At 42.0% G+C, this 26172-nt stretch overlaps 1 protein-coding gene across 1 annotated transcript in view; it reads left to right on the top strand.

Moving 5' to 3' along the window:
- THSD4 (thrombospondin type 1 domain containing 4) overlaps positions 1–26172 on the top strand; it is a 708854-nt gene that overhangs the window by 310855 nt on the left and 371827 nt on the right. Inside the window, exon 7 of the mRNA XM_083183802.1 lies at positions 11035–11171. Within this exon, the coding sequence (XP_083039928.1) occupies positions 11035–11171 (137 nt within the window). The remainder of the gene's footprint in view (positions 1–11034; positions 11172–26172) is intronic.

Below are 26172 nucleotides of genomic sequence, written 5' to 3' on the forward strand. Positions count from 1 at the left end.
GGAAGGATATGCACGGGTTACACTGAGAATCAATTCCACATTCTTTTCACCAGTGTAAGAAGTTAGGCAGGCAATGGTAGAAACAACAAAAATGGATGACTGAATGGAACACAAGGGTCAATACAGACTAGGACCTTGGCACTATTTATGTCATGATATTCGCTAAAAATAGACAGAGTGTATAAAATTACAATAATATCACCAAATTCACCTGCTGCAAGTATATACTGTAAGAATCTGCCAAAAACTCATACAAATAGGGATAAAAAAAACAGGTGAAATATACTTCACTGGTGGCTTGGGTTAGTTTAAATAATTATTTAATACCTCTCAAACCTTTCAGGAGGACACAAGACACATTGGTTGTATAAAACATATCTTTATCAAATAATTACATATAATTATCAAAAATAATACAGTAGGAATAAAAAAGTAAAATAAAACAATTCATAGGCCCGTACTGAGATCAATAGATTGTGAAGGAGGGCCGTTCACACATATAGTGCCCCAAGTAACAACAGTAGGGTTAATAGAGTTGGCGTCCCAGCAAAAACCCTGAGGTAATCTAAGTGTGAATCCACTTATATAGCCAATGAAAATATAACATAAAGAACACAATCTTATCACCTGCATGCTCTCCTTATTTACTTCATACTCAGACACTGAAGTCCCCCAATCCACCAATCCACCTCAAACCTGCAGAAATATTAATGCTATTAATTTTCAAGAACTCTCCTAATCTCTGCAACAGCTGCTTTTACCTATTTCTGCTTTCACTACTACTGAGATGGCTGTATCACGCCTGAACCAGACTCGCTAAAATAGCCCTTGATGTAATGGCTCCAACTACCCACCACACTCCACGTAGGCCTAGATGCCAACTGCGGTACTCTAAACTAACAAGACAATTACAACATTTATCATGGAAAGTTGAAAGTACAGTAAATGGTGTAAATTATGCAGTCCAATTGACTTCCTCACATATAAGACCACTCCTATAGTATTGCCCTGGAAACTGCAAAACGAACATAAACTCTCTAAACTCTCATTTCTGCTCCAGCTTTTACCCCAAATGTCTTTTTAACCCATTGAGTGCCAACATCTCTGTGAGCGATGTTCAAAATGTCTGCTAAAAATGGCAGCGTTGCTCACATTTGTTATAGAAGTTACAATATATAAATAAAAGTTGTGTAAAAACAAAAAGTTTATATTTCCTATATACTGTAAGGTAAACATTACAGGCCATTATGATGAATAAAAATGTTTGCTTCACAATTTTCATACCTATTTTGATAAATTAACTTTACAATCAAAAGATCAACCTATTTAAATCACTTCTCAACCCTCCTTCACCCAAGCCACCAGCCACTATCAAGATTGATCAGATCCGAGATGAAATGTATTGGCTTAACTATAGCCCCGCAGCCTTCGCGGTGGCGGGGAGGTGTTAAGAAAGTGTGGGTGCCGGGGAGTCTGCGGGGCTATTGTTACCCGCTGCCGTCTCTGCCGGTACCTGGCCTGCCGCATCTGTCTGTGGCCACGGTCCCGTCTCTCCCGGCTCCTGCTGCTATAATAAATAGTGACACTTAGAAAATGGCTGCCCCATACTGCAGACAGTTTTCGAGGATGCTAGAGGAGGCGGCGGTCTCCTCTAGCTTCTTTAAAAACGGTCTGCTGTTCCCTACCTGAACCCTCTGGCACATTTACTTCAGAAATAAAGGTTAGGTATCTGCACTTTTCCTCCTACTCTACTACCTCTCCTCTTGACCATAACAAATAAGTAACACTGTCTCCTTTTCTCATCCCAATCTTAACTAAAATCTGTAATCTCTCTCTCTCTCTCTCTCTCTCTCTCTCTCTCTCTACACTAGCATTTTTCCTTCATTGCACAAACATGCAGTTATTACTCCCATTCTGAAAAACAATTCTGACCCAAGCTCTCTGTCAACCTACCGTCCCATCTCTAAGCTTCCATGCCCCACCAAGCTACTAGAGAGACTTGCATAAACTCTAATCTATGCTCTCATCATCCCCTGCATTGATTACTGTGATAGTCTCCTTACTGGTCTTCCCCACTACAGACTCTAGCCACTACAATCCATCATGAATGTAGCTGCGAGGCTTATTATTCTTGCCACATGCTCCTCATCTGCAAAGTTACTTTGTTTTCACACCATTGGTTACCTGTGTTCTACAATATTTAATCTAAAATAATTTTAGTTACACACAACTCCACAAACCAAACTACACCAACGTACATCTCATTTTTCTCAAAATATCTCCCAACTCGACCACTTCACACTAATCGAAGTCTCTGATCCACACGCATTATTTGATCCCATTCATGATTGCAAGACTTTCTTCGAGCTGCACCAACTCTGTGGAATGCCCTCCCACGCACAATAAAACTCTCCTCCTGTCCCCAATCATTCAAGCCTTTACTGAGAACTCTACTTTCAGGCAAGTTTATCAAATTTCAAAACCAGCGGTATAACCTTCATACACCTTTCCGCTCCACTCACAACCCCACTGTACAGTCCTCTCTCACTTTCTCCTTCACAATTTTCATCCTCCAGATATCTGGATACATTTTCTGGGTCACTGTATGCCACCCACCATGAACCTTTGCAATCTGGTGGACCTTATGCAATAGACAACACCTATCCTTGTGTATCAATCCCTATAGATTGTAAACTTGCGAGCAGGGCCCTCCTACCTTTTGGTCTGTATGTAAATACACAGTTTGTTTTATCACTATTTCCAATAGTAACTTTTTTCTGCACCATACAACTATTAATAATAAAAAATAAATAACATTTTCTTTATTTGTTTATTGAGAAATGTTCCACATTTCATGATTCGGAAACTGTAAAAGGTGCATTTTTTTAATACTGCTGTCCCGTATAGATTAAATAGTGAAATAGGAAGTCTCCTCCATTTCTTTTTAACTATTGGAAAAAACCATACAGTACTTTTTAAATGAATGTCCTTTGGGGAACGGTTACTAGTACTGAAAAATAATTATTCATATTACAATTGGAAAAAAAATGTAAAATAAAAACAGTCTTCTTTTTGAGGTAATAAAAATTATAATGGCACATTGTATATGGAAACGGTGCATAACAATCCTAATCAATAGGCGTGAAATGAATGGCACGGCTGTAGAACCATAGCTAATAAACACCAGAAAAATCATTTAACATTTTCATTGTTGCTAATGGCTACAGTGCGCTGCAGTATAATGCTTTACAGATTTCTTTCAAGCTGGAGCAAGCTACATTATCTCTGACTTAAAAAATAATGCGAAACTGTAGCACAGTCCAGCCAAATCATATCATGTGTCAAGACTGAGGCTATTAACAGATAACCAAATAAGATCTGGGATCTGTTATTATTCCTTTTATTAGACTGTTGTGCCAGGAATGGTCGTGAACTTTAATTTGTGGTATAATTCGTTGGAGCCTCTCAGTCTACTTATGACATTTAACATGGTAATTGGTGGCACAGTGCAAAAATGGATTTGATTTAACAGTAAACAAAAGTTGGGATTAAGTCCCAGATTCTAGTAAATGAAATTAGAGTTTTATGTATTGGTGTAGCAACATTAAAAATGTGACGAATGTTACTTCAGTAATACAGAGTGGGTCATTTTACATCCTGCTGGCCCAGGTTCAGGTTTGAAAAGGAAAGTAATAATGCCTAATCAAACCAATCAATGACAATATATATATATATATATATATATATATATATATATATATATATATATATATATATATATATATATATATATATATATATATATATATATATATATATATATACACAAACTGGAGTACCAGGCTTTGCCTGGGATTTTAAGAATGTTTGTTTACAAAAATTAATTTAAATATTAAACACACAATATAAAAAACTTCAGTTGTTTCGTTAATTTATGTTAAAACGCAGCACAATATGCATCTCCTGACATACTCTGTGCTGCTGGGGGACCCTGCTACTGCCACTATATAACTGAAGTCAATATATAACTCAAGTCACCAGAAGACTCAAGTCACATGCAGCCCTGTCATCACTGACATATCATTCATGTTCTGATATAGTCTGTGTGGCTGCCCCACCCCTAGGGGTGCTAGGGGTGTGTTACGGAACAGTGTTTGTTCACAGATTGTAATTGATATGTGTACGAAGTTTGGTTTAAATTGCTCCAACCATTCTGGAGATATGCTGTCTTCTGAAATAATCTGTACTGCTGCCTCAGCCCTAGGGGTGCTAGTGGTGTGTTACCCCCACATTATTTTGTTCACAGATTGTAATTGATATGTGTACCAAGTTTTGTGTAAATTGCACCAGTCATTCCAGAGTTATGCTGTCTTCTGAAATACTCTATGCTGCTGCCTCACCCCTAGGGGTGTTAGGGGTGTTAGGGGTGTTTTACCCCCACAGTGTTTTTTCCCAGATTATAAGTAATATGTGTATCAAATTAGGTGTAAATTGCTGCAGTCATTCTGGAGTCATGCTGTAACATACATACAATATGAGTGTACAGCAAAAATTGAGATTTCTAATCAATAAAATATTAACCGTATTTATTTGATTTGGAATTTTTTTAGTTGCCTTGGCCATGTGTTAATATGCTCGTAATACGATCCTCCCTTTTAAACTATGGATTTGTATAGAAAGACAGAAGGACAGACACATTTCGACTTTTATATACAGGTTGAGTATCCCTTATCCAAAATGCTCGGGACCAGGAGAATTTTGGATAACGGATTATTCCGTATTTCGGAATATTTTTATATTTCAATGATGTATCTTGAGGTATCTTGCATTTATGTTGTACATATACATCAAACACATTAACTACACACAAATATATTTTATTTGTGCATAAAACAAGGTTTCAAAACATGAAACAAAGTTTGTGAACAATCTCAGGCACTGAATTTAAATGCCAAGCAATCAGTGGTACTGTATAACAGAAAATACAAATAGTGCAAATTATCCTTGATAAAATATCAAATTTAATAATTGTCCACACTTACAATATGTAGAAGATAAAAACAGCATTTGGATAAGTTCCAACAGTGGCAAAGCAGCAAGGCCGGACTGAAATAAGCAGTCAGGTTGCAGGTCCAAATACCTGTCCAGAACAGGGAAAGGGATCAACACCAGAATACTGCATCGACTTGTTGGAGCCTTCCTCCGGTAACAGTCCAATTCAATACTCAACGCGTTTCAGAAACTCCTTCATCAGGAGTGTTTGGTCCATAATGGTATACATAATGGAACGCAAAGGTGAAATAAGCCGTTCATGTCACAGCGATTTCACCCAATAAATGGCAAAATACTTGTTAGTAGGCCAGCAATAATTATTACCGCAAGAATGCTATGGCCCTCATGTTTCTGCCCTTACAATATTTATATTCGAGCAAGTGCAATTAAATAAAACAATTAAAATTATTTAATAAAATTCCATTTGGATGATGATCTAAAAAAAGGAATATAACGATATGAATATATAAACAGCAAAAAACATATCACAAAATAAAATAACAAATGGGCAAGAATAAGAGAGAAGTGATGCGACCAGATCTATGTGAGGAATGGTTTGAGTTTGAATTCAGGGTCCTCAAACGGTGAATCCACCTCATCTCAGTCCTTGACAATCTCATATCTACTGTAGGTCACTAGAATGACAATTTGGGGAAATCTGTTCAATTCCCCAAAAGTTTATTAGTTTACATGGATTAGATCCATGATGTGTTTGAATGAGAGGATACTGTGTGGTTAAGCAAGCCTTTCTTTATATTTTATATATGCTCTGCAAGCCCCAAATAGCTCAGTAAGGTGTCTGTCGCCAGTAAGACAGGTCATGGGTTTTAAGTCAGGGTCTGACACTTGCAAAAATGATATTAGGAGGGGGGATCAGCCAGAGAAACGATATTGACAGCTTTCAATTAACTGATTCAAACTGGCAGGGGAGGATAGGTGCCCCCTTGGGAGCAGGAGCCCTGCGGCAGATGACTCGATTGCCTACCAGAGTTATGTCTCTGGAATCACCTTGTAATATAAAACCAGGAAGTGGTCTGGCACTCCTAATAACAGATGATAGCTGGCTCCAGTGCCCTCACTATATAATCATAACAGAACAGAGGTGCTGCACTCAGGAAAAAAATAACAACAATGCAGGGTATCTTTAACAATTTTCATTTTAGTATTTATAAACTGTTTTCAAGTTACAAAATACATAATATACTAAAATACATTTTTTACATAATTTATGTAGTTAAAAATTGCATATGATTTTTAATTTCATTGTTAACCACTTGAGTGGTATGCCTGAAAATTTTCCAGGCTCAGCTGCGCTGCCGCAGCCGGCTGTCCCTGAAGATTTCTGGGCATACCACTTTGTAGTAGGTGCGCGCCAGTGGTGCCTCCATCGGAGCACCACTGGCGCACTACCTTTAGGGGCCCCCCCTCCGTCACCCCCCCACCCCTCCTGTTGGTGCCCCCCAGTCCCGGAGCTCCCCCGCTGCCAGCCACCAATCACATACTGTAGTTACATAGGCGGCAGGCTCGGGGATGTTCGGGGCGGCTCGGGGGACTCGGGAGAGTTCAGGCACCTGAGTTCTCCTGAGCCGCAGCGAAACATCCTGTGTGATGACTGACAGGCGGCTGGGGCAGCGGCGACAAAGGAGCTCTGGTGTACAAACACCGGAGCGAAGGTGAGGGGGGGGGGGGGGGGGCGGCGGTGGCTTTGTCCTGCCCCAGTAAATCCCACCAAACAAGAAATTGCATTTCTGCGTGCGTATGTGTGTGTGTGTGTGTGTATAGCTACTGTAGATAGAACCAAACAGCTAGTTAATTGTTGAGAATAACTGATATTAAAATTCTATATCTAAATTTGAAAAAAATTATTTTCCAGCCATTCGTCTGGTGTCTGCAAATCTAAATCTAATTCAATCTGTGGTATTATCATTGGCAGAAACAGTGTATAAAATGGTGACTGCCATATGCAATAAAAGAATACCTGGTGAGCACTTCATTAATAACCACAATTTCACCTGCAGTTCAGTAATGCTCACTGCTACATACTGTAGGGGTATATTCAATTGTTTTTGGGCCTTATTCTAGTTCACTCTTTCTAGAATAAGGCCCGTTGTGAGTTGTGAGTTGTGAGTTGTGAGATGTAAGCTGTGACAGTGAGCAGTGCTGGTCGACAGGGTCTAAAGGTCGTCAGTAATCAACTGACTCCATGCACTCGCCGGTTCCATGTTGCTATTTTTGCAGGGGAAACGGCGCATGCAGCCGCTAAAACAGCGAGCCCTGCGGCTAAATGCATTGGGCTCCTGCATTAGCTGTGAGCCTTGCTGTTTGGGGGAATCCTCTGCGTCCTAACAGTGAGCATTCCCCCTGAATGTAAAATAGGTTGAGCGGCCAATGCAGGGGTTAAACGGCGAGGTTCACTTGTTTTCGGCGATCCCTGACGTTTAAACCCCTCGCCGGCCTCATTGAATATGGCACATGGTGTCAGTATAATAGTCTGATATACTGTATAGTTAACCCTTGTTACAAGGCAAAACAGTCACCTTAAAATTAATCTATTACCTTAAACCTCACTTTTACCCCCCCCCCCCCAAAAAAAAAAAAGGATAAAGAGAAGTTTCAATAAACTTTTTTTGAAAAATATAAAACAAAACAAAAACCTGCTACTGCCAACCAGCCCACATAGTCAAGACTGGGAGTTTTCAAGTTCTCCTCTAACCTGCTCTTGTTGCATGCCATTGGCTGGACTTTGAAGGGGTTTCTGAAGATAATTTCAGAGTCTGTATTTTCAGGTTATGGTACTGTATATTAGGTCTACAATGTCTGGGTCTACAGTCCTATGGTTGACCACTAATGTTAGACAGTCACAAGGTCAACAGGGTTAAAAGGTGGACAGGGTCCAATGGTCGACCATCAAAAGGTTGACAGGGTCAAAAGGTCGACAGTCAAAAGGTCGACAGGGTCTACAGGTCGACTGTCAGGATCTAAACAGGGTCTAAAGGTCGATATTTTGACTGTCAACCTTTAGACCCTGTCGACCTTTTGAAGTTTGACCAATAGTGGTCGACCTTATGACTGGCGAATTAGTGTCAATCTATGATCAGTCCGGATACTGTATTTTCATACAAATTTAAAAATATTCTATCCATGCTGGTATGTTTTACAGTAAGTCACTGAGAGCCAGATTCACTAAGCTTCAAAAGTGATAAAATGGAGAGTGAAAAACAACCAACCAATCAGCTCCAGCCTGACATTTTTCAAACACAGTCTGTGGCATGGCAGGCAGGAGCTGATTGGCTGGCTGTTTATCACTCTCCATTTGATCACTTTTGAAGCTTAGAGAATCCTTGGAAACGTTGCAAGTTCGTTTTGTAAAATACACCCATTTGAAAGTTTCCTCGGAGTGCCACTGTAATTTTTTCTATATATATAGAGAGAGAGAGAGAGAGAGAGAGAGAGAGAGAGAGAGAGAGAGAGAGAGAGAGAGAGAGAGAGAGAGAGATTCTCGATTCGTTTAGTAATACCATTGAGGGTGCATGAAAAGGAGGGGTTAATACTGGGTAAGTAAGATATGGAAAAAACTGCAATGGGAAATCAATCAGATACTATCTTCTAGAAGGTTCTAAATAAATAAGTAGATTCCCATTGGTTGCCCATAGCAACATCCCATGTGAAATAGAACTCCCATTTTAGTAAATTCCCCCCTGTGGGTGTATTTTAACAAACTAACAGCACCAATGGCTTTTATGTGCTCTAGATAAAGTATTTCATTCTAAAAAGAAAACTACTACATAATAGTTGACACCACATGAACAGCCTGTTACAGCATATAATGATCTGCAAGACATAAAAATGTATCTCACTTTCACTTACAGTAGGACATAATGATTTAAAGTGAATGTCTGCATAGCACAGAGCAGTTGTAGTAGTGCAGTAGTGACATCTAGTGGCCATGTGGCTCAGTTCTGATAACAAATTACTACAGTATATCTGCTGCTGCATATGTTATGGCTTTTGTTCTTTTACAGAAATCTACATTATTACAAATATATATTTATATTATACAGCCTGACTAAGCAGCAGCTTGTATATTATGCAGATAAAGATAAATTAAATTAGAAACTTGAGTGATAAAATTTCACAAAATTTCAAAATATGCTGATTTACCAAGGCCGTAAGGTTATTTAGAACAGGAAAATAATAATGATTTACAGTACATATAACTTACTTATTGATGTCTTCTCCTAAAGCATATTTAATGACGTATTGCTTGGCCAGGGTAATGTTACGTGTATATGTGTGTGTGTGTGTGTGTATGTGTATATATATATATATACAGTGGGGGTATGGAAATTTTGAAGTGGGGGTATGGAAAAGTAAAGAGTGAATATATTGTGCGCACCTTCGGACACCCCCCTGTCCATCAACGTCCCCTGCCAGACTGCCCCGTTGTACAGGGGTATTACAAAAGCACAATATGCGCTGCTGAGTGATCAGAGAGCATCCTGAGGGGGAAAAAAAAGTTGTTTTTTTTTTATCTTCAGATTAAAGTGGCGGTATGGCATACCCCCGTATACCGCCCCACTTCGACCACTGTATATATATATATATATATATATATTTATTTATTTTCTATAATTTGTAATGTTAATAGCCTACATTTTCTATGAATCACAAAATACTTATCTTATTTGTTTTTATTATTATTAGTTTAAGAAAAGAATTTAGGGCCTGCTTCTGTTTGACTTGCTAAGCAAATTCCCTGCTTAACGAGCCATCAAACGCCACCTGCCCCTCGCCGCCGCGCATACATTCCCGTTGCTTTGCGAATGGATGTTTTGCATAAACATCTATTCGCAAGGGAGCGTACGTTGGCAAATTCATTTGATGGGTGCCGACCATCAAATTATTGTGCCACCTGTTTGCAAATATAGGTCAGCCTAGACTGCGAGCATCTGGGATGCAGATGGGGCGGGCTGTGATGTCAGACAGCTAGGTAATAGTTAGAGAAGGTTACATAATCATTAGGGAATGGCTACAGTTGTTTAATACTATGCTATAATTAGTTTACAAATCATATATATGATTATAGTTGTATTTATTGATTATTTATAATACTTATATATTTGGCAGTCAGTTGTATTAGCTTTAATAGTGTTATACAGTGTAATTATACTTTTCATTTTACATTGTCTGTGTAGTCTAAGTCAGGGCTTAAAACTATGAAGTGCTTCCATCCCACAACCAGCTCTCTGTTTTCTAAATGCTTATTTTGCATAAACCTTGCACGTCTTCTATACTCCCTCTTAACTTGCCTACCTGTCATATTGGTTTGTGCTGATTGAACAGTACAATTAAAGCCCTCCTGACCTACCAAACACAAGGTTTCCAATGTGGTCCGAGCCACTATTACCAGTGGTGTGACTAGAAATTTTGTGCCCCCATGCAGAAAAAAATTCTGCCGACCCCCATCTGTAGCCTACAACTTTTTGCTCATTGCCCAGGGTTTTACATGCTAAGGGTTTAGTGCTCACAGTGCAAAACTGCTCCAGGAATCTGGCACTTCTGTGACAGAAGCATTGTAGGACCTTTTGCATCTGTCTCCTTCAAGGCGGTGGCCATGTTTGGAGGGCCCTTTTCAGCAGATAACATGCAGATGGCCAGACCGCATGGAATCTGCAGAGACCCGGTTCCCCCATTGTGCATATTCCCCTAGGCCACTATTTTGGCTGTGGTGGGATTATTACGCCATTGACTATTAATGAATGACGGGTTTGTTTATCAGAGCAATTACTACTTTCTATGCTCATAGGTCTAAGTAGGATGGAAGAAGCCACCAGTTTCTAAATAGTTAATACTCTTTCAGCAAACAGTCAATTTGCTCTGTTGCTTAATTTATCACAAACACTATGCAGCATGTTTTTACTTATAAATGAAAGTTGGAAATGATTTTTAAAATATGCCTAATGTATTTATTTCAATCCCTAGGAAATGGGGCTCTGAAGTGTGAGTTGACATGCAGGGCAATGGGCTACAGGTTCTACGTAAGGCAAGCTGAAAAGGTAATAGACGGAACACCATGTGACTTAAATGGAACAGCTGTTTGTGTATCTGGCCAATGCAAGGTAAGCAAACCTTTGTTACTTTACAAAGTCACACACATTTCTAAGTGTGTTTTGCTGTTGAGAACTTGTCTAGATTGACCCTAAAAGCTTGTTTTAAAAATGTTTTTCGTATTTTATTTGTGTGTCCATTGTACATTTAAGCATGTGGATACCCAATTAATGTACAGTGTCCTCTTGCATACTTCAGGTCAGGATCCACTGTGCTACTGCTGCGCTAGGCACACTTTACCATTCCCAATCATAGTCCCACGTGGATGGTAAAGTACTGTATAAGGTGTGGCCAAATGAAAATGAGACTTTTTCTGTAGCGGCGTCGTATCTAATCGCAGCGGGTTAATGTATTTGCTGATAGATGGTGTGGCATGTGTAGTGAACGACTTTGCCAACACCTGTGACATGGAAGTGCAGGACACTGGGAAACTGGATCCGTCAGCAACCCAGGAGTTTTTGCACTGAAGCATACCTCCCAACTTTCTTAATAGTAGAATAGGGACACTCGCGCTGCTTTGCCGCGTGAGCGCCTGAAAAGGGGGCATGTCCTATGCAAATGAGGGTGTGGATTATGCAAATTAAGCCACGCCCCCATTTTCGGTCATGAATAGATGCTGTGCGCATGCATCTATTCGGTCAGATTGGTGGGAATTCATAACTGCGCCCCCCCCCCCCCCCGCAGCGGGACAATGACGGCCGCGGGAGGGACGCAGGAATGTCCCCAAAAATCGGGACGTTCCCGCGGTTAGCGGTACAGTCGGGAGGTATGCTGAAGCAGGTCGACAAGCCTTAGGTAGACACCATTAGGTCGACATGCATTTAGGTCTACATGACTTAAGGTCGACATGCAGGAAGGTCGACATGACTTTAGGTCGACATGGTTAAACTCTGTGCTACGTTTTAGTGTTTATGTTGACTTTGTTGACATTCCAATTAGAAAAAACCAAACCATATCAACCTTACCCATGTCGACCTAATGACCCTGTCGACCTTACCCATGTCGACCTTCCTGCATTTCTACCTTAACTCATGTTGACCTAAATGCATGTTGACCTAATGCTTGTCGACCATAATGCTGGTGACCTAATGATCCATACCCACTGAAGCCATCCACTCCCTTCCTAAGCACTGGGGTCAGTGCAACAATGTCAATGGCAATTTTGTGTAGTTGTAATGTTACACATGAACTGTAATGAAATATTCTTTAATTAAAATATCCTTTACTACAACCTTATATGAGAAAGAAATCGTGAAAAACTCATGTTGACCTGTTCATTTATGGACCTTTCGCCATGTCGATTATTTGATGTCAACCTAAACACTGTCTACCTATCATTCGGTTCCCAAGGCTGATGTTTCCCATTTAGTGACTTTGTACCAATGTCAGTTTATATTGTACTGCTTAGTTGTTGCTGCATTATGATTGATCAGCCTATCAGAGAAGAAAATGACTGTTGGAATAGAATATTTATTATTATTTATTTATTAACAGTTATTTATATAGCGCAAACATTAATCTACCAGTATATTTTTGGAATGTGGGAGGAAACCTGAGTACTCTGAGGAAACCCACACAAGCACAGGGAGAATATACAAACTCCTCACAATTAGGGCCATGGTACAATTCGAACCCATGACCTCAGTGCTGTGTGCTAACCATTACACCATACATGCTGCCATTGAAAGCTTGCAAACACTAATTCATTAATTGTCTGGTGTTTTGCCATTGGTTATAATAAGCCAATTGTTTCCCACCCCTGATGGCTTGGTCATTGATGGCAACAATGATGTTATTGCTTGGTTCTCAAATTCCTAGGTTGCATAGATTAACCCCTTCCCGACATTTGACGTACATTTACGTCATGGTCGGGATGTACTTCCCGACACATGGCATAAATGTACGTCATGCCTTTGAATTGTCACCGCGTCTACAGACGCGGTGACAGAGGGACGATGTCTGCTGTCCCTGAAAGCAGACATCCTCCCTCATTGCCCAGGGGGGGCAGCGATGCCCCCCGTCATGGGCGATCGCTGCGATTGGCTGTTCAAACGTGAACAGCCAAAAGCAGCGTTAAACTGTGTGATGTGTAAAATTTAGACTCTGCTGCCCCCTAGTGTCCAAAAAAATTAAAGGAGGTTGAAATAATGATGTTATAATAAAGTTTAGATATAGTTTATGTTAGTTATTAACTATTTTGAGTGGTATGATTATTTGTCTCACAAGCAGAAAATTTTACATTTTGCAAATCGCAAAATGTTCCATTTTTTTACGACATTTTGGTATTTTTCACAAAAAAAAAAAACTGTATCGACCAAAATTTACCACTAATTTAAAGTACAATGTGTCACGGGAAAACAATCTCAAAATCACTGGGTTAAGTAAAAGCAAAAAAAAGTTATCCCCACTTAAGTGATACCTGTCAGATTTGAAAAAAAGGCCTCTGTCAGGAAGGCAAAAACAGGCTGTGTCGGGAAGGGGTTAAACATAACATTTACTCAAATGGCAATGGTTCAGAATCTATGTTTATCGATCAATAAATGAACTTAAGCAATAGAATAAAATCTAAATGTGTAGTAGATTCTGGTTCAAATCAATAAAAAATTTAATAAATTGTAACTAAAAATAACTTTCATAATAATGTAAATGGGTGGTCTTGTGTCGCTCTGCGCACCCCCTTGCTGCTATGGTCACACTCCCTGGTGTCTCCCGAACACCAAAATGGAAATTTGAGAAGAAAAGTTGAAGCTGACCTCTTAGCGCATAGGGTGTTTACCAACTATAGTGGTGGAGCCAGGATGGTAAAGACAGAGTGTTCCGAATGAGGGTTCACCCTGTCGGCTCCACAGGTAAGGGTTGAGTGGAAGTCCTCCTGGATGTACAGCAATCCTTTTGGGGGCCAACGCGTTTCGAGTCTTGCTGACTCTTTTTCAAGGCTACTGAATTGTTCCTAGGTTGCTGTATTTATGGGCAAAAAGGGCGGTAAAAGTGGGGGGTGTGTCATCAAGTTGTGTCACTCGGAAAGGCTTCCTCGGAAACAGATGTCCGTTTCATTCACAGGTACGTCCGGCCCCGATAACCGGAAGTGCGAAAGTTCCAGCATCCTGTGTGGACGCATCTGTATGAGCCGGCGTTTACCGCTACTTCCGGTTGCGGCAGTCGGAAGTGCGCGGTCCGGCTTGTGGTGTGTCCTCGTTTCCAGCAGAACACACCACAAGCCGGACCGCGCACTTCCGACTGCCGCAACCGGAAGTAGCGGTAAACGCCGGCTCATACAGATGCGTCCACACAGGATGCTGGAACTTTCGCACTTCCGGTTATCGGGGCCGGACGTACCTGTGAATGAAACGGACATCTGTTTCCGAGGAAGCCTTTCCGAGTGACACAACTTGATGACACACCCCCCACTTTTACCGCCCTTTTTGCCCATAAATACAGCAACCTAGGAACAATTCAGTAGCCTTGAAAAAGAGTCAGCAAGACTCGAAACGCGTTGGCCCCCAAAAGGATTGCTGTACATCCAGGAGGACTTCCACTCAACCCTTACCTGTGGAGCCGACAGGGTGAACCCTCATTCGGAACACTCTGTCTTTACCATCCTGGCTCCACCACTATAGTTGGTAAACACCCTATGCGCTAAGAGGTCAGCTTCAACTTTTCTTCTCAACTTTCATAATAAGATGACTTGCAAAACATTTTTATTTTTGTTTATGATGCATTTTTGAAAGTTTGAAAGTTTAAGCAAACAGTATTTCTATTTACAAATATTTTCTATGATAAACAGGAAATTGATGGAAAAGTGAGAGATCTCACCACTGTCCAGCAAGCAAAATAGATTGTATAGTTTTTGTGATGAATGAATAGAATGTAAATACAGTATATGTTTGTCCTAAGAATAAGCCATTGGTAAACTAAGGTGGGAATTCAATTATCCATAGTAATTTACCATGGGTTAATTGCTATTCAATTACACACCCAAAGACAGCCTAACTAGCAGATTATTGGGCGCTGCAACCCTGTCCTTGAACTTTTCATGGATTCTTTATGTTAATGACTGGGATTGGATGAAAAATGGTCTGCAATTGAATAGCCCTGGAGCTATTTGAATTCCACCCTAAATATGTGGTTTAGAAAGTCCAATGCTTGGCTCAGTATACATTAACAATACCATTTTTTGATTACAATGAGAATAACTGTTGACTCACATTATTGTCCAGATGTCTCATGTCCATAGATTCTTTGTATGTGGATATAGTGTGAGATATCGGCAGTTCACTTTATATTAAATGTTCCAGATCAATGTAATGTGTATATACTGCTCTTGACTTAATTGGAATCCTATTTACTCTTCACTATAATTGCTATATTGTATTATTTAATTGTCATCATGCATGCCGTTTGGAAGTTACATAAGTGGAATAGCCTACCATCAGAGGTGGTAGAGGCTAAGACAGTAGAACAATTTAAACATGCTTGGGATAGGCATATGAATATCCTTATAAAGAAATAAGGATTAAAAAGGGTTGAGATTACCTGAAGGATAAAAAAAGGGGCAGACTAGATGGGCCAAATGGTTCTTATCTGCCGTCAAATTCTATGTTTCTATGTTTCTATATATTACAGTCTTAAATACACAAAATACACAGAATATGTTTCTTTTGTATGTCCCATATCACATACAGTATCTGCCAACATTTGGGAGGTAGGAAGAGGCACTTTGTGCTCTCGCTCAAAAAGTGGGCTTGCATTCACGTTATGGTGTGTGTTTGTGCGGCACTTCCCCACTTTTTGTCATGCTGGGCTGCCCACAGTTCATGTCTCTAGTGATTAGTTGCATGTGTGGCATCAATGATCTGTAATGTAGAGCAGATGTTGGATGGTATATGGTAGGGGACCACCCCCCCCAACCTTTCACCCCCTCCAGGCTACAGCATACTGTATGTGTGGGTCTGTATAGCTATATCATGACTATTTGTGTACCTTCCTATGTGAGGAAGCACACTCTTACATAAACTAGAAGTAGTGTTAGTAGACATATCTGTCCATACATGTATATCTAATTTTATCTTAGTATCTGTACCTAGCACACAAGCCATTTCATTATATTTTGTTACACTTTATTCATACAAACTGTAAGGCAATTTTGAATAGCCAGGGCCTAAATATTAGTTATCACATATATAATAAAGATCTTCCAATATTTCAGCTGGCCAAAGATTCACAGCTATATGCTAGCACTAGCAGGTACAATTAGTTCGTAGTCCGTACTTACACATTTACAGTACCTTAGAGCACTTTGAGAAATACAGTATAGAATATATAAAGAGCAAAATACTAAACCACAAAATCCACAGTGCTAAAACAGTCATTTATTGGAGGAAAAGGCAAAATTATTATAGATTTTTAAAGGGGTGTTTGTTACGCCAAAAAGAGGAACCAATTGGAAGAAAAGAGGGACAGACAGATGTACTGTAGTACATGATATGTAATAGAGAAGACATGCTGGAGGGATGCATTTCTCTATAATTACACTATACTCGTCCATGGCCAGATGATAAGCTATGTGAGGGTACGCAAAAGGAATTAACTGCATCAAATTCCTGTTTGTATCCTAGTTTCTAAACAGATTGGGAGCAGCTGGATGTGGGGCTATTGCTTCCCTGGCCTCTGGTTATGGTGTCTAGCTGTAATATAATCATAGCTGCAAATTCTCATAATAATATAATGGAAGTGATGCAGCTGTTTTTGTTCTGTATGTTGCTGGTCTCCATCAGAAGAGTCCTACAATGACCCGCATGGCTGATCAGTTATGGGTGCAGTTCTGTCATGTAGGACTTGCAAGACCAATATGTAAATTTCAGTATCTAGATCTTTAATATGGCCTTCAGTAAACCTTATTTATTATAACATGTAGACTTACCAGTACTATCAATTTAAAAATAAAATATTATCAGTTTTATTAGTATTAAATATTCACTAGAATTATGTTTTCTTTTTAATTCTTAAAAAAATAATGTGCCTTTCCTATGCTAGCCAGTTCCATAATGGCTCAATGGGCAAAATTCTTTATTCTGTGATGATGACATTGTATTATAGTTTATACTTCGGCTGAAAAGTTTCACAGAATGTGTTAGTTTATTATTAGTAATAAAGCCAGGTCATTTTTCAAGACATCAAGATACTGAGTTCAATACACTGTCAGTCAATCAATCAATAATTCTGTCACCGCTGTGATAAGTAACAAGTCACACAACAGAATTGGTGTAACCAGGTCTCACTCTCAAGCAAGAGGAAAATGCCAGTTTATTAGTTTCAAACAATCATCATAGCATATTAATTAGCATAGAATACACCTACTTAAGCAAGCTAAATTCTTATAGGTTGATTATCATAATTGTTCCCTGTCTCTCATACACAGAATACCCTGATTGTTCTTAAACAATAGTTGTTCTTGACATTTCTACAGATACATCTGTGGACACATTCCCAACTAGCAACCTCTTGTCCCTTGTCTTGTGGCCTTTCTCACATGATCCTGTCTTCTAATCTGCTTAAAATTGTAATTTATTCAATGTAAGGGCCTTCTTTGTACGTGGAGTTTTGAACAACAATCTTCACTAAAAGTCAAATCATCAGAAGTTAAAATGGAGTCCCTTAAACAAAATGGAGTTATCTTTAACATTAGTAACATATATATGGTACGGGTTCGGCACAATATATTGGCGTTTCAGCATGCCAACTGTCACAATCCCAGCAGCGGAATCCCAAAAATCCAGATAGACTTTAAGTATTGTAACCCTAACCCACAGCCTAAGCTTAATCATCTTCCATGACATAACCCTAACCATCCTATCCTGTGACCTACTCTATCCCTCCATATATACAGTAGTGCCTAACCCTAATGCTAATACTTAATGTCGGGATCTGTTGAGAATTGGATTGCTAGAATTCTACCACTGCCGGATTCTGATGCCTCTGAGATTCTGACCTGCTGAGCTCCAGGATATCAACTATATCCCATATAGAACACATCAAAGAAACTCCCTATGTTTTTAATTTGATGGATATTAATTCTTTGTAAATGCCCTTTGTGCCAATCTGCAAACATTTAGTACAGGTATTTCCATACAGATAAAGCTGGATTTCTGGAAACAGGTTTGTTATCACATTATATTCTTAGGTTACTCCTCATTCATCTAAAGTCTATTATCTTGATCGGAATTAGCATGAGGACATTGTATTTGCTGAAAATATTTCAGCAGGTACCACTAACAAAATCACTTGATTCAGTTTCCATTACATTCACCCTGTAAAAGTAAATGTTTGCTTTGCAGTCTTCTCTGTACTTCCACACTCATGTACAGTAATAATGGGAGCTGTCTGTCATTACCATCCCTTATTGGAAAGGCTGTGCTTGGTGCTGAGTGAGGAGATGCTGGAAACACCTGTGTGATATGTCATCTGGGTTACCTGTGGAAATAATGGGATTACAGACAGAGGGTTATGTCTGTGCTATGGGACAGGCATTCCTTTAGCTCTGCACTCACTTGATTCCTTCAGGATCTGGTTATTCTTTATGTACAGCCAATCTACTGAACAGTGGTCATTGGTAAATAATTGGCAGCATCTAATATGCATGGATATTTTCCCTTCTAATATCATATACTTTGAAGACTATAAAGCATTTCTTTAGTTTTTAGCTTATTTTATTAAATGGTTTGGGTTCAATTTAAAACCAATTAAAAAAAGATAACATCAAGTACATATATGTGTGTATGTGGTTTATATTAATTAAAAGGTTAAAAAAAAGACACCTCCCACTGACATCGCAGATCTGAGTGCTGCATGCGGGGTTGGGCTGCTATATTCCCAGCCATCCATAGGCGAATCTAGGGGGTGGTCCGGGGGTGCACAGGACCACCCATTAGCCCATTTTGTAGCTGAGGGATGGGGCTTTCCAAAGAGCCCAGCCCTGTGTCTCTAGCCCCCTGGGAACCGGAGATACTGCCAGGCAAATCTGGAACGTTTTCCCTATAGGATAACATGGGACCCGCTAATTACGACCCCCACGCAGTTCAACGGCTGCCAGTTCCCCCTTCGGCATCACTGAAGCTCGAGGTTGATCTCAGTCGAACCCAAATCGCTGGGCCTTCAATCTGATACCAGTCTGGATCCATATGGGTTAATTGGTTCCAGGGATATTGAGGTTAAACCATTTTTTTTTTTTTCATTTCTTAAATGTAATTTCATGACTGTTTATGTTGTTTGAGGGCAGATTTCTCTGGAACCAAACAGCCCAGTTTCACAGGACCAAAATCATTCGAAGCCAACTCAAAAGATCTTCAATATGATACTGGTCTCCTGTAAATGGGTCATTTGGTTCCGAAGATAGAGCTGGTTAGTTAAAGGGGGGTAGGGAGAGGGGAGTGGTTGTCTCTCCCTCTCACACCAGAAAATGCAGGGACTAGGCTGGTGTATAAGGGGTCAGCCTGGGAATGTCCCTGCATGATCCTGAGACAATATACCAGGGTAAATCCCTGCATTTTCTGTTGTGAAAGGGGTATTATTTCAAACAGCCGTGACCTGCAGTGCTCTGAATACAGCCGGGCAGCCCCCTGCTCTCTGCCCAGCTGTCAATGACTGTCACCCCTGCAGCTTCCACTCCAATTCTTCTCCCCGCTTTCACCTCATCCCACCCCCCCTTTAATCATGTGGTCCCGGTGCCCGGTATGCTCCCCCGACGTCACGCACAACAACAGCGCGCACAATATTTCAAATGTCCACTCGGCTAGAGGGGACACGAGGAGGGGAGTGTGCTCTGCGCTGCGCTCTGCTCCTCTCCCCATAGAAGCAGCTGCACCGCTCTCCATCTCTTCCTGCAGCAAAGGCTCATAGAAAAATTAACAGTAAGTGACACTTTTGGGGGCATTGCTTAAGGGAAGCTACAAGTGGCGGTATGTTGGGGCATTACGCATAATGTGTGGCTTAATGTGTAAGGGGCATTACGGTGTGCAGCATCGTGTGTAAGGGGCATTATGTGTGCAGCATCATGTGTAAGGGGCATTATGTGTGAAGCATCATGTGTAATGGGTACTATGGTGCGCGGCATCATGTGTAATGGGTACTATGGTGTGCGGCATCATGTGTAATGGGTACTAGGGTGTGTGGCATCATGTGTAATGGGTGCTATGGTGTGTGGCATCATGTGTAATGGGTACTATGGTACCATAAGGCAAGAACCCCCTAGCAATATGCACGTAGGTAAGCAGTGCTTATGTGGCACATATGTAATGGAAATTACGGTTTGTTATATAGTATGTAATGGGCATCATGATGTGTGGCACAATGTGTAATTGGCATTACGGTTAGTGGCTTTATGTGTAATGGGTATTACGGAGTTTGCTAAAATTTGTAATGGGTATTACTGTGTATGGTCTAAAGTGTAATACCACACCCCTTTTTGTGATACCACGCCTCCTTCCCATGAGGCCACACCCCCTTTTTGGCGCGCGGCTACGCCGTGCAAAGCTCCCCCTACTATTATGTCCAGATCTAGGACCACCCATTACCATAATTCTAGATTCGCCTATGCAGCCATCGTACATCTGAGTAAGCCTGAGCCTGGTCATTGGCACTCCTCTGCCAGGGACAGAAAATCTGCTTTGCCTACAAGCGATCTGCGTGGCCATTCTCACTCATGCTGCAGGGAGGGGATGTTACATGCAATCTTGCAGGACCCATGCTGCAAATTCACATACGCAATCCATTCAGTTGTTTGCAAGCAGTCTGTTTGAGCATGGGTTTTAACCGTGCTGCCACCTTTAACTGGAATGAGCTCCCTTGCTTTATTAGACTCTCCCTGACCTTCCAATGTTTCAAATGTTCAGCGTACCTTCCTGCATAACCTAGTACTGAGGCCATTCTCTCTACCTGCCACTTCATGTCCTGGGCATCCCTGCCATGCTCACTTCCTGCCTTCATGCCTCCTTGCCTGCACCTCATGTCAATTGTCTGTCTCCCCCTCCCTCTAGACTGTAAGCTCATTGGACCAGCGCCCTCTTCCCTCCTGTTCTCACAGCCCTCTTCTTGCATTACAATGACACCTCTCTTACCCACCTACTGTACCATCTGTACCCGCATCTCTTCTCACTTGTGTTTATTCCTCTCTACCAATGACAACCTGCCCCTGGTGAGATGCAGACTACTCCTCTGCTACCCCACATCTCACATGTATTGTGTACTAAGACTTGTGCTGCTAAATGTTGCCTGTGCTCTTTTTAGTTCTTCAGTTACAGATGGAGCCCTGCTTGTCTTTGCCAGGCACTCGCCAGAACATCCCCGCTGGCAAGCGCCTGCGAAGAGGGACTCCATTAGACTGGAACTCACGTGCCTCTCATGCGCATGCATGTCCCAGTCTCTCGGCAGCTGAGCGGTGACATCCTGCACGTCTCCGCTTCAGAGAGAGGGCAGGGTTAGGGGGGGTTCGGGCGGTGGTGGGGACCGTCGATGGCGGCGGGGAGCTCTGTCCCAACAGGGTGCACAAGCATCTCGTGCAGCCCCTGCAAAGAGGAGATTCGATCCATCTGTACTGTTTAGTTCTGTGTACCCTGTATTGTTCTAATGTGTGTCCTATGTATGGCGCTGCAAACAAATTGTGGCGCCTTATAGATAAAATGTAATAATAACTGTGGATCATGCCTGTAGGACAATTTTCATTGCTACAGTACATGTATTTGCCTAAAGCTACGTCTAAATGAGGTCTAGCAGTTTCTATTGGAATGTGCTGGGACAGTACATTACATGCACTATGTATGCCCAGTTGGTTTGTATCTGTCCAATTTGACGAAACATGTTTGTTTCCATATTCACAGATTTCAGTCTGTAGACATGTTTTATGTTAAAAACTTAATATAGTAGCTGCATTCTAGCAGTGCCAACAGCATGTCTGATGGCTGTACTTCAGGCTCATGAATAGTGTGGTCTGTGCTGACCTCTACTGATCATGTAAAAAAATACATTCTCTTTGCTGTTAATCAACGCTGATATATTGTTTGGGGGGATAGAGGTATTTTTCATACTATGGGTCCAGGGAAGCCAATCCCAGGGCATTTTTTCAATCCCGGGATTCGGGATTGAAAAATGCTCAATCCCGGGATTCCCGGGATCCCGGGATTGGCTTCCCTAATTTGAAAAAAACGCCCCGGCCATCCTGCACATTCACAGTACTTACATTTGCGGGTGCTGGGTGGGTGGGCGAGCGTGCAGATATTGCTGGGAGCCAGGTGAGCTGCAGGTATGTCTGCTAGCCGGGTTGCTGGGAGCCGTGTATGTCCGGAGGTCGGGTAGCTGGGCAGGGGGGCGGACGGGTGGTCGGGAAGCTGGGTGGGCGGTCGGGTAGCTGGGCAGGCGGTCGGGTAGCTTGGATGGGTAGCTGGGTAGCTGGGCGGGCGGGCGGGTAGCTGGGTGGGCGTGCACTGTGCTGGACTGATAAGGTGTTTTGAGCCGGGTTGCTGGGCATGTGGGCGGCTGTGTGGCCTGCGCAGCGTGACAGCTGACCTCCTCACGCTGCGCAGGCCGCACGCCGGGTATGGGAGAAGCCGGGCAGCGTCTGAGCGAGTGCTCAGACGCTGTCCAGAATTAGACTGCGCAAATCCCGGCATTTTGGGGGCCAAATCCCGGGATCCCGCCGATCCCGATCCCGGGATTGGCCACCCTATATGCAGTGGCGTAACTAGCGCTCCGCAGCCCTCGCGGTGGCGGGGGGGAGCCAGACCCACAGGGGCGCAGGATTTGTGTTATACATATTTAGGGGACTCAGCAGGGCAGGACCACTCACCCATTACAACGCGTACCATACGCGTCTGAGAGCAATATATTGCAGCGGGCGCCAGGCAGCCATGATGAGTGACGTCGGCTGTGACTGAGCCAATCGTGTTCATAACAGCAGCCAATCAGCAGCGGTTTGACCAGCGCCAGATTTCAAATGCTGCCTGCGCTATGCGTCCTAACACTGTGATTAGGAAAATGGAGAGCCATCGCAGACTCTTGTCTGTGACATGCTGCCAACCCCCCCCAGCACCTGCCGCTCACGGGAGAACATCAAAAGATAGAGATCCGTCAGAGTGGTATGCCAGCCCGGCATAGGAGGAGCAGCAGCAGCAGCCGTGGTCTCCAGATCGGGATAGGAGTCACCTGCTGTGACTCACTGGAGTCACAGAAGACGAGCGGTGCCTGTGGGTGGAATGCATGCCGGGAGCTGGGTAAGCGGGTGACACTCAGGAGTCAGCTTGAAGGAGAAGTGTCCACAGAAGAAGTGTCCCGTTGAGAACAGGAGGGACGGCCGCGAGTGGAGCATTCAGGTGTCTGAAGGCCTGCCATGGAAAACGGGCAGGGCACCCTCCGGGAGCATAAAGTTTGTCGTGGGAGGTGGACAGTGGTTGTCCAGGGATGTGTCCGGGAGCTGACTTTCTGACGGTACACGGCTTCGGGATCTGAGGCAAAGCCAGGTTTGTGTATAGTTTTATAGCGTGGGTTGTGGTCCAGGCATATAGTGCTGTAGTTTAGTGGTATACTGGTGTAGCATAGTGATGTGTAGTGTGCGGAGGTAGCGTAGTGATGTAGTGTAGTAGTATATGGGTAAGGTGTAGCGTGTGGAGTTAGCAAAGTTGTATGTTGGTAATATGTAGTGTGGGGAGGTAATGCAGTAAGGTAGTTTGGGTATGTATATTGCTGGGATGTAGCAGTGTCTATAACAGTGATTTAGTGCAGTCATGTAATGCAGTGCTGTATTGTTGGGAGGTTACATAGTGGTGGTGGGGGGGGGGGGGGGCACCACAAAATATTCAGCAGGGGGGAGCTAAATTTGTAGTTACGCCACTGCCTATATGGGTCTAATTCAGCATGGAAATCAGAGAATTCACAGTGGACTGCGAGCAGAAAGCTTCCACCCAGACAGAAAGAAAAGTCACCCCTTTCAATATTGTGAATGCGTCCCAAATGGAGATATTTTTGCAGATCCATTCGCAAAAAATGAACCATCAGTTTTTTCCATCTGCGTCAGTCTGGAAGTAGTCATTGCTGGCACCAGAGACTCTCCCCCAAAACACCTGGGCACGTTTTCACATGCACTCCCAGAAATTGGCCCTAAATGTCTTTTGTGTACTCTGCGACATCTATGTGTATGGATATTTTTTCGCTATTTGGGCTCACGCATTCGAGATTTGCTTAAATTGTGGCTTTTTTATTTAGGGATTTATGACCTCTTGTGGAGTATTTTCCGTGGGACCATAAAACTGGGACAGATCTTCATCAAAGGCTGGAGGGAAATAAAGCGTAGAGAGAGATAAAATATTGACTAATCTGTGTAGTCATTTTACAGAATGTGTTATCTCTCACCTTTTGATAACTCTGCCCCTAAGCTATAAACTAGATAGATGTCATTTGCGGATAACTTGCCCATAAGGCAAACACTGGAGATGCAAGTATTATATTATGACATCCTTATTATCTAACATTTTGGTGCAGACATACAGTATCAATGTACTGAAACATGCATTTCACTTACTGGTTTTTGAACAGGATATAAATTAATGATACTGTAATTTAAGTCTAACCTTATTTTTTAGCATCTTTATAATGTTCAAAATATAAAATTCTTAATATCCTTTGCATAATTTCATCTAACCACTTGTGTATCTATAATTGATGCAGTGTGTGCGCTGCATATGGGGACCTTGGGTCCACCAAACATAGTTCCTGCATTTTGTCAATACTCCCCTTTCCAGAGTCCAGTGTCCACATCTGCAAAACTGTAAAAACCCTGGGGAAATAGCATGGTGGCCATTTTCCCAGTGTTTTGCTCAATCACGGTAGAAGAAAACCACTGGGAACATCGCCACCCTTTTTGCTGAGCCCTGCTATGAATAGACACAGAGACTAGGCTGTCGTCAGGAGACAGACAAAATGCCCAGACAGATTCTGCACAGAGCTCTCCTCCTTTCTTAATACAGATAGACTATTCTACCACATTTCATGGTTTAACCTTACAAACTATTTTTTTTTCTTTTCACAAATCAGTAACATTGCCACAAATAGGCCTCAATAAATTGTTCTAACTGGGAACTGACTGCAGCATTATTTCTTCTGTTAGTTAGCCACAATAATATGACAGGATGAGGGCAAAACAGAAAATGGCAGTTTAGCCATACCTCCCAACTTTGTTAATCCCCAAATTGGGACCTGCTGCCCCGAAGGCGAGACCAGTCTCAAAATGAGGTGGAGATAAGGTAAAGGGGATTGTCTATCACCATGACCCCCTTTTCTAATATTTTTTTGGGAATGCCTAGGGCTTCCCTAGCCAGTGGGCATCCCCTTCCCTAGCCACTGCACTGATAAGATGCTTTGCGCAGGTGCACGGCATCTCGTCAGTGATCACCACCGCTTCAGCTGCCCTCAATTCCCCCCCCTGCCTGCGGGACAGTGCCACTTGGGGCGGGACAGTCTCCAAATAGTGGGACAGTCCCTGCTATATTCGGGACAGTTTGGAGGTATGGTTTAACTGTAACATTTATATTTAATCCACACCAATGATGATAAGTGCAGAGAGAGCAAATGCTGTGGTGCCTAGATCTGAGAGGGACCCACCTTCCCTGGAAAAGCTACATGTGTCCTATAAAAAGGAGACCTTACAAACTTTGTCTTAGTTATTCTGCTGGATCTGCTCATTGTAATTTGGTATAAATTCAAGTGGTGTGCATTAAAAATGTTACATGATATGAACTGGTGCAATGTAATGTTGCTCACTCTGGGGCACATTCAATACTTTTGTGGGCAAACAAACATATTGGGTGCCCAGTGGGGCTATTTATTTGTTGCATCCATATTTGCACCCATTAGGGTACTTATATGTTAGTTGGGTGCTCACTATAGTTAGTACGCTCATACCCCCACTATCCATGTCCGCATGGAGTTGATTTTATATAGTGTGGTGAGCACAGTGAGCCACCGAGCCCG

This window comes from Crinia signifera, chromosome 4 (genome assembly GCF_055691185.1).
Source record: "Crinia signifera chromosome 4, ASM5569118v1, whole genome shotgun sequence".
Classification (NCBI taxonomy): domain Eukaryota; kingdom Metazoa; phylum Chordata; class Amphibia; order Anura; family Myobatrachidae; genus Crinia; species Crinia signifera.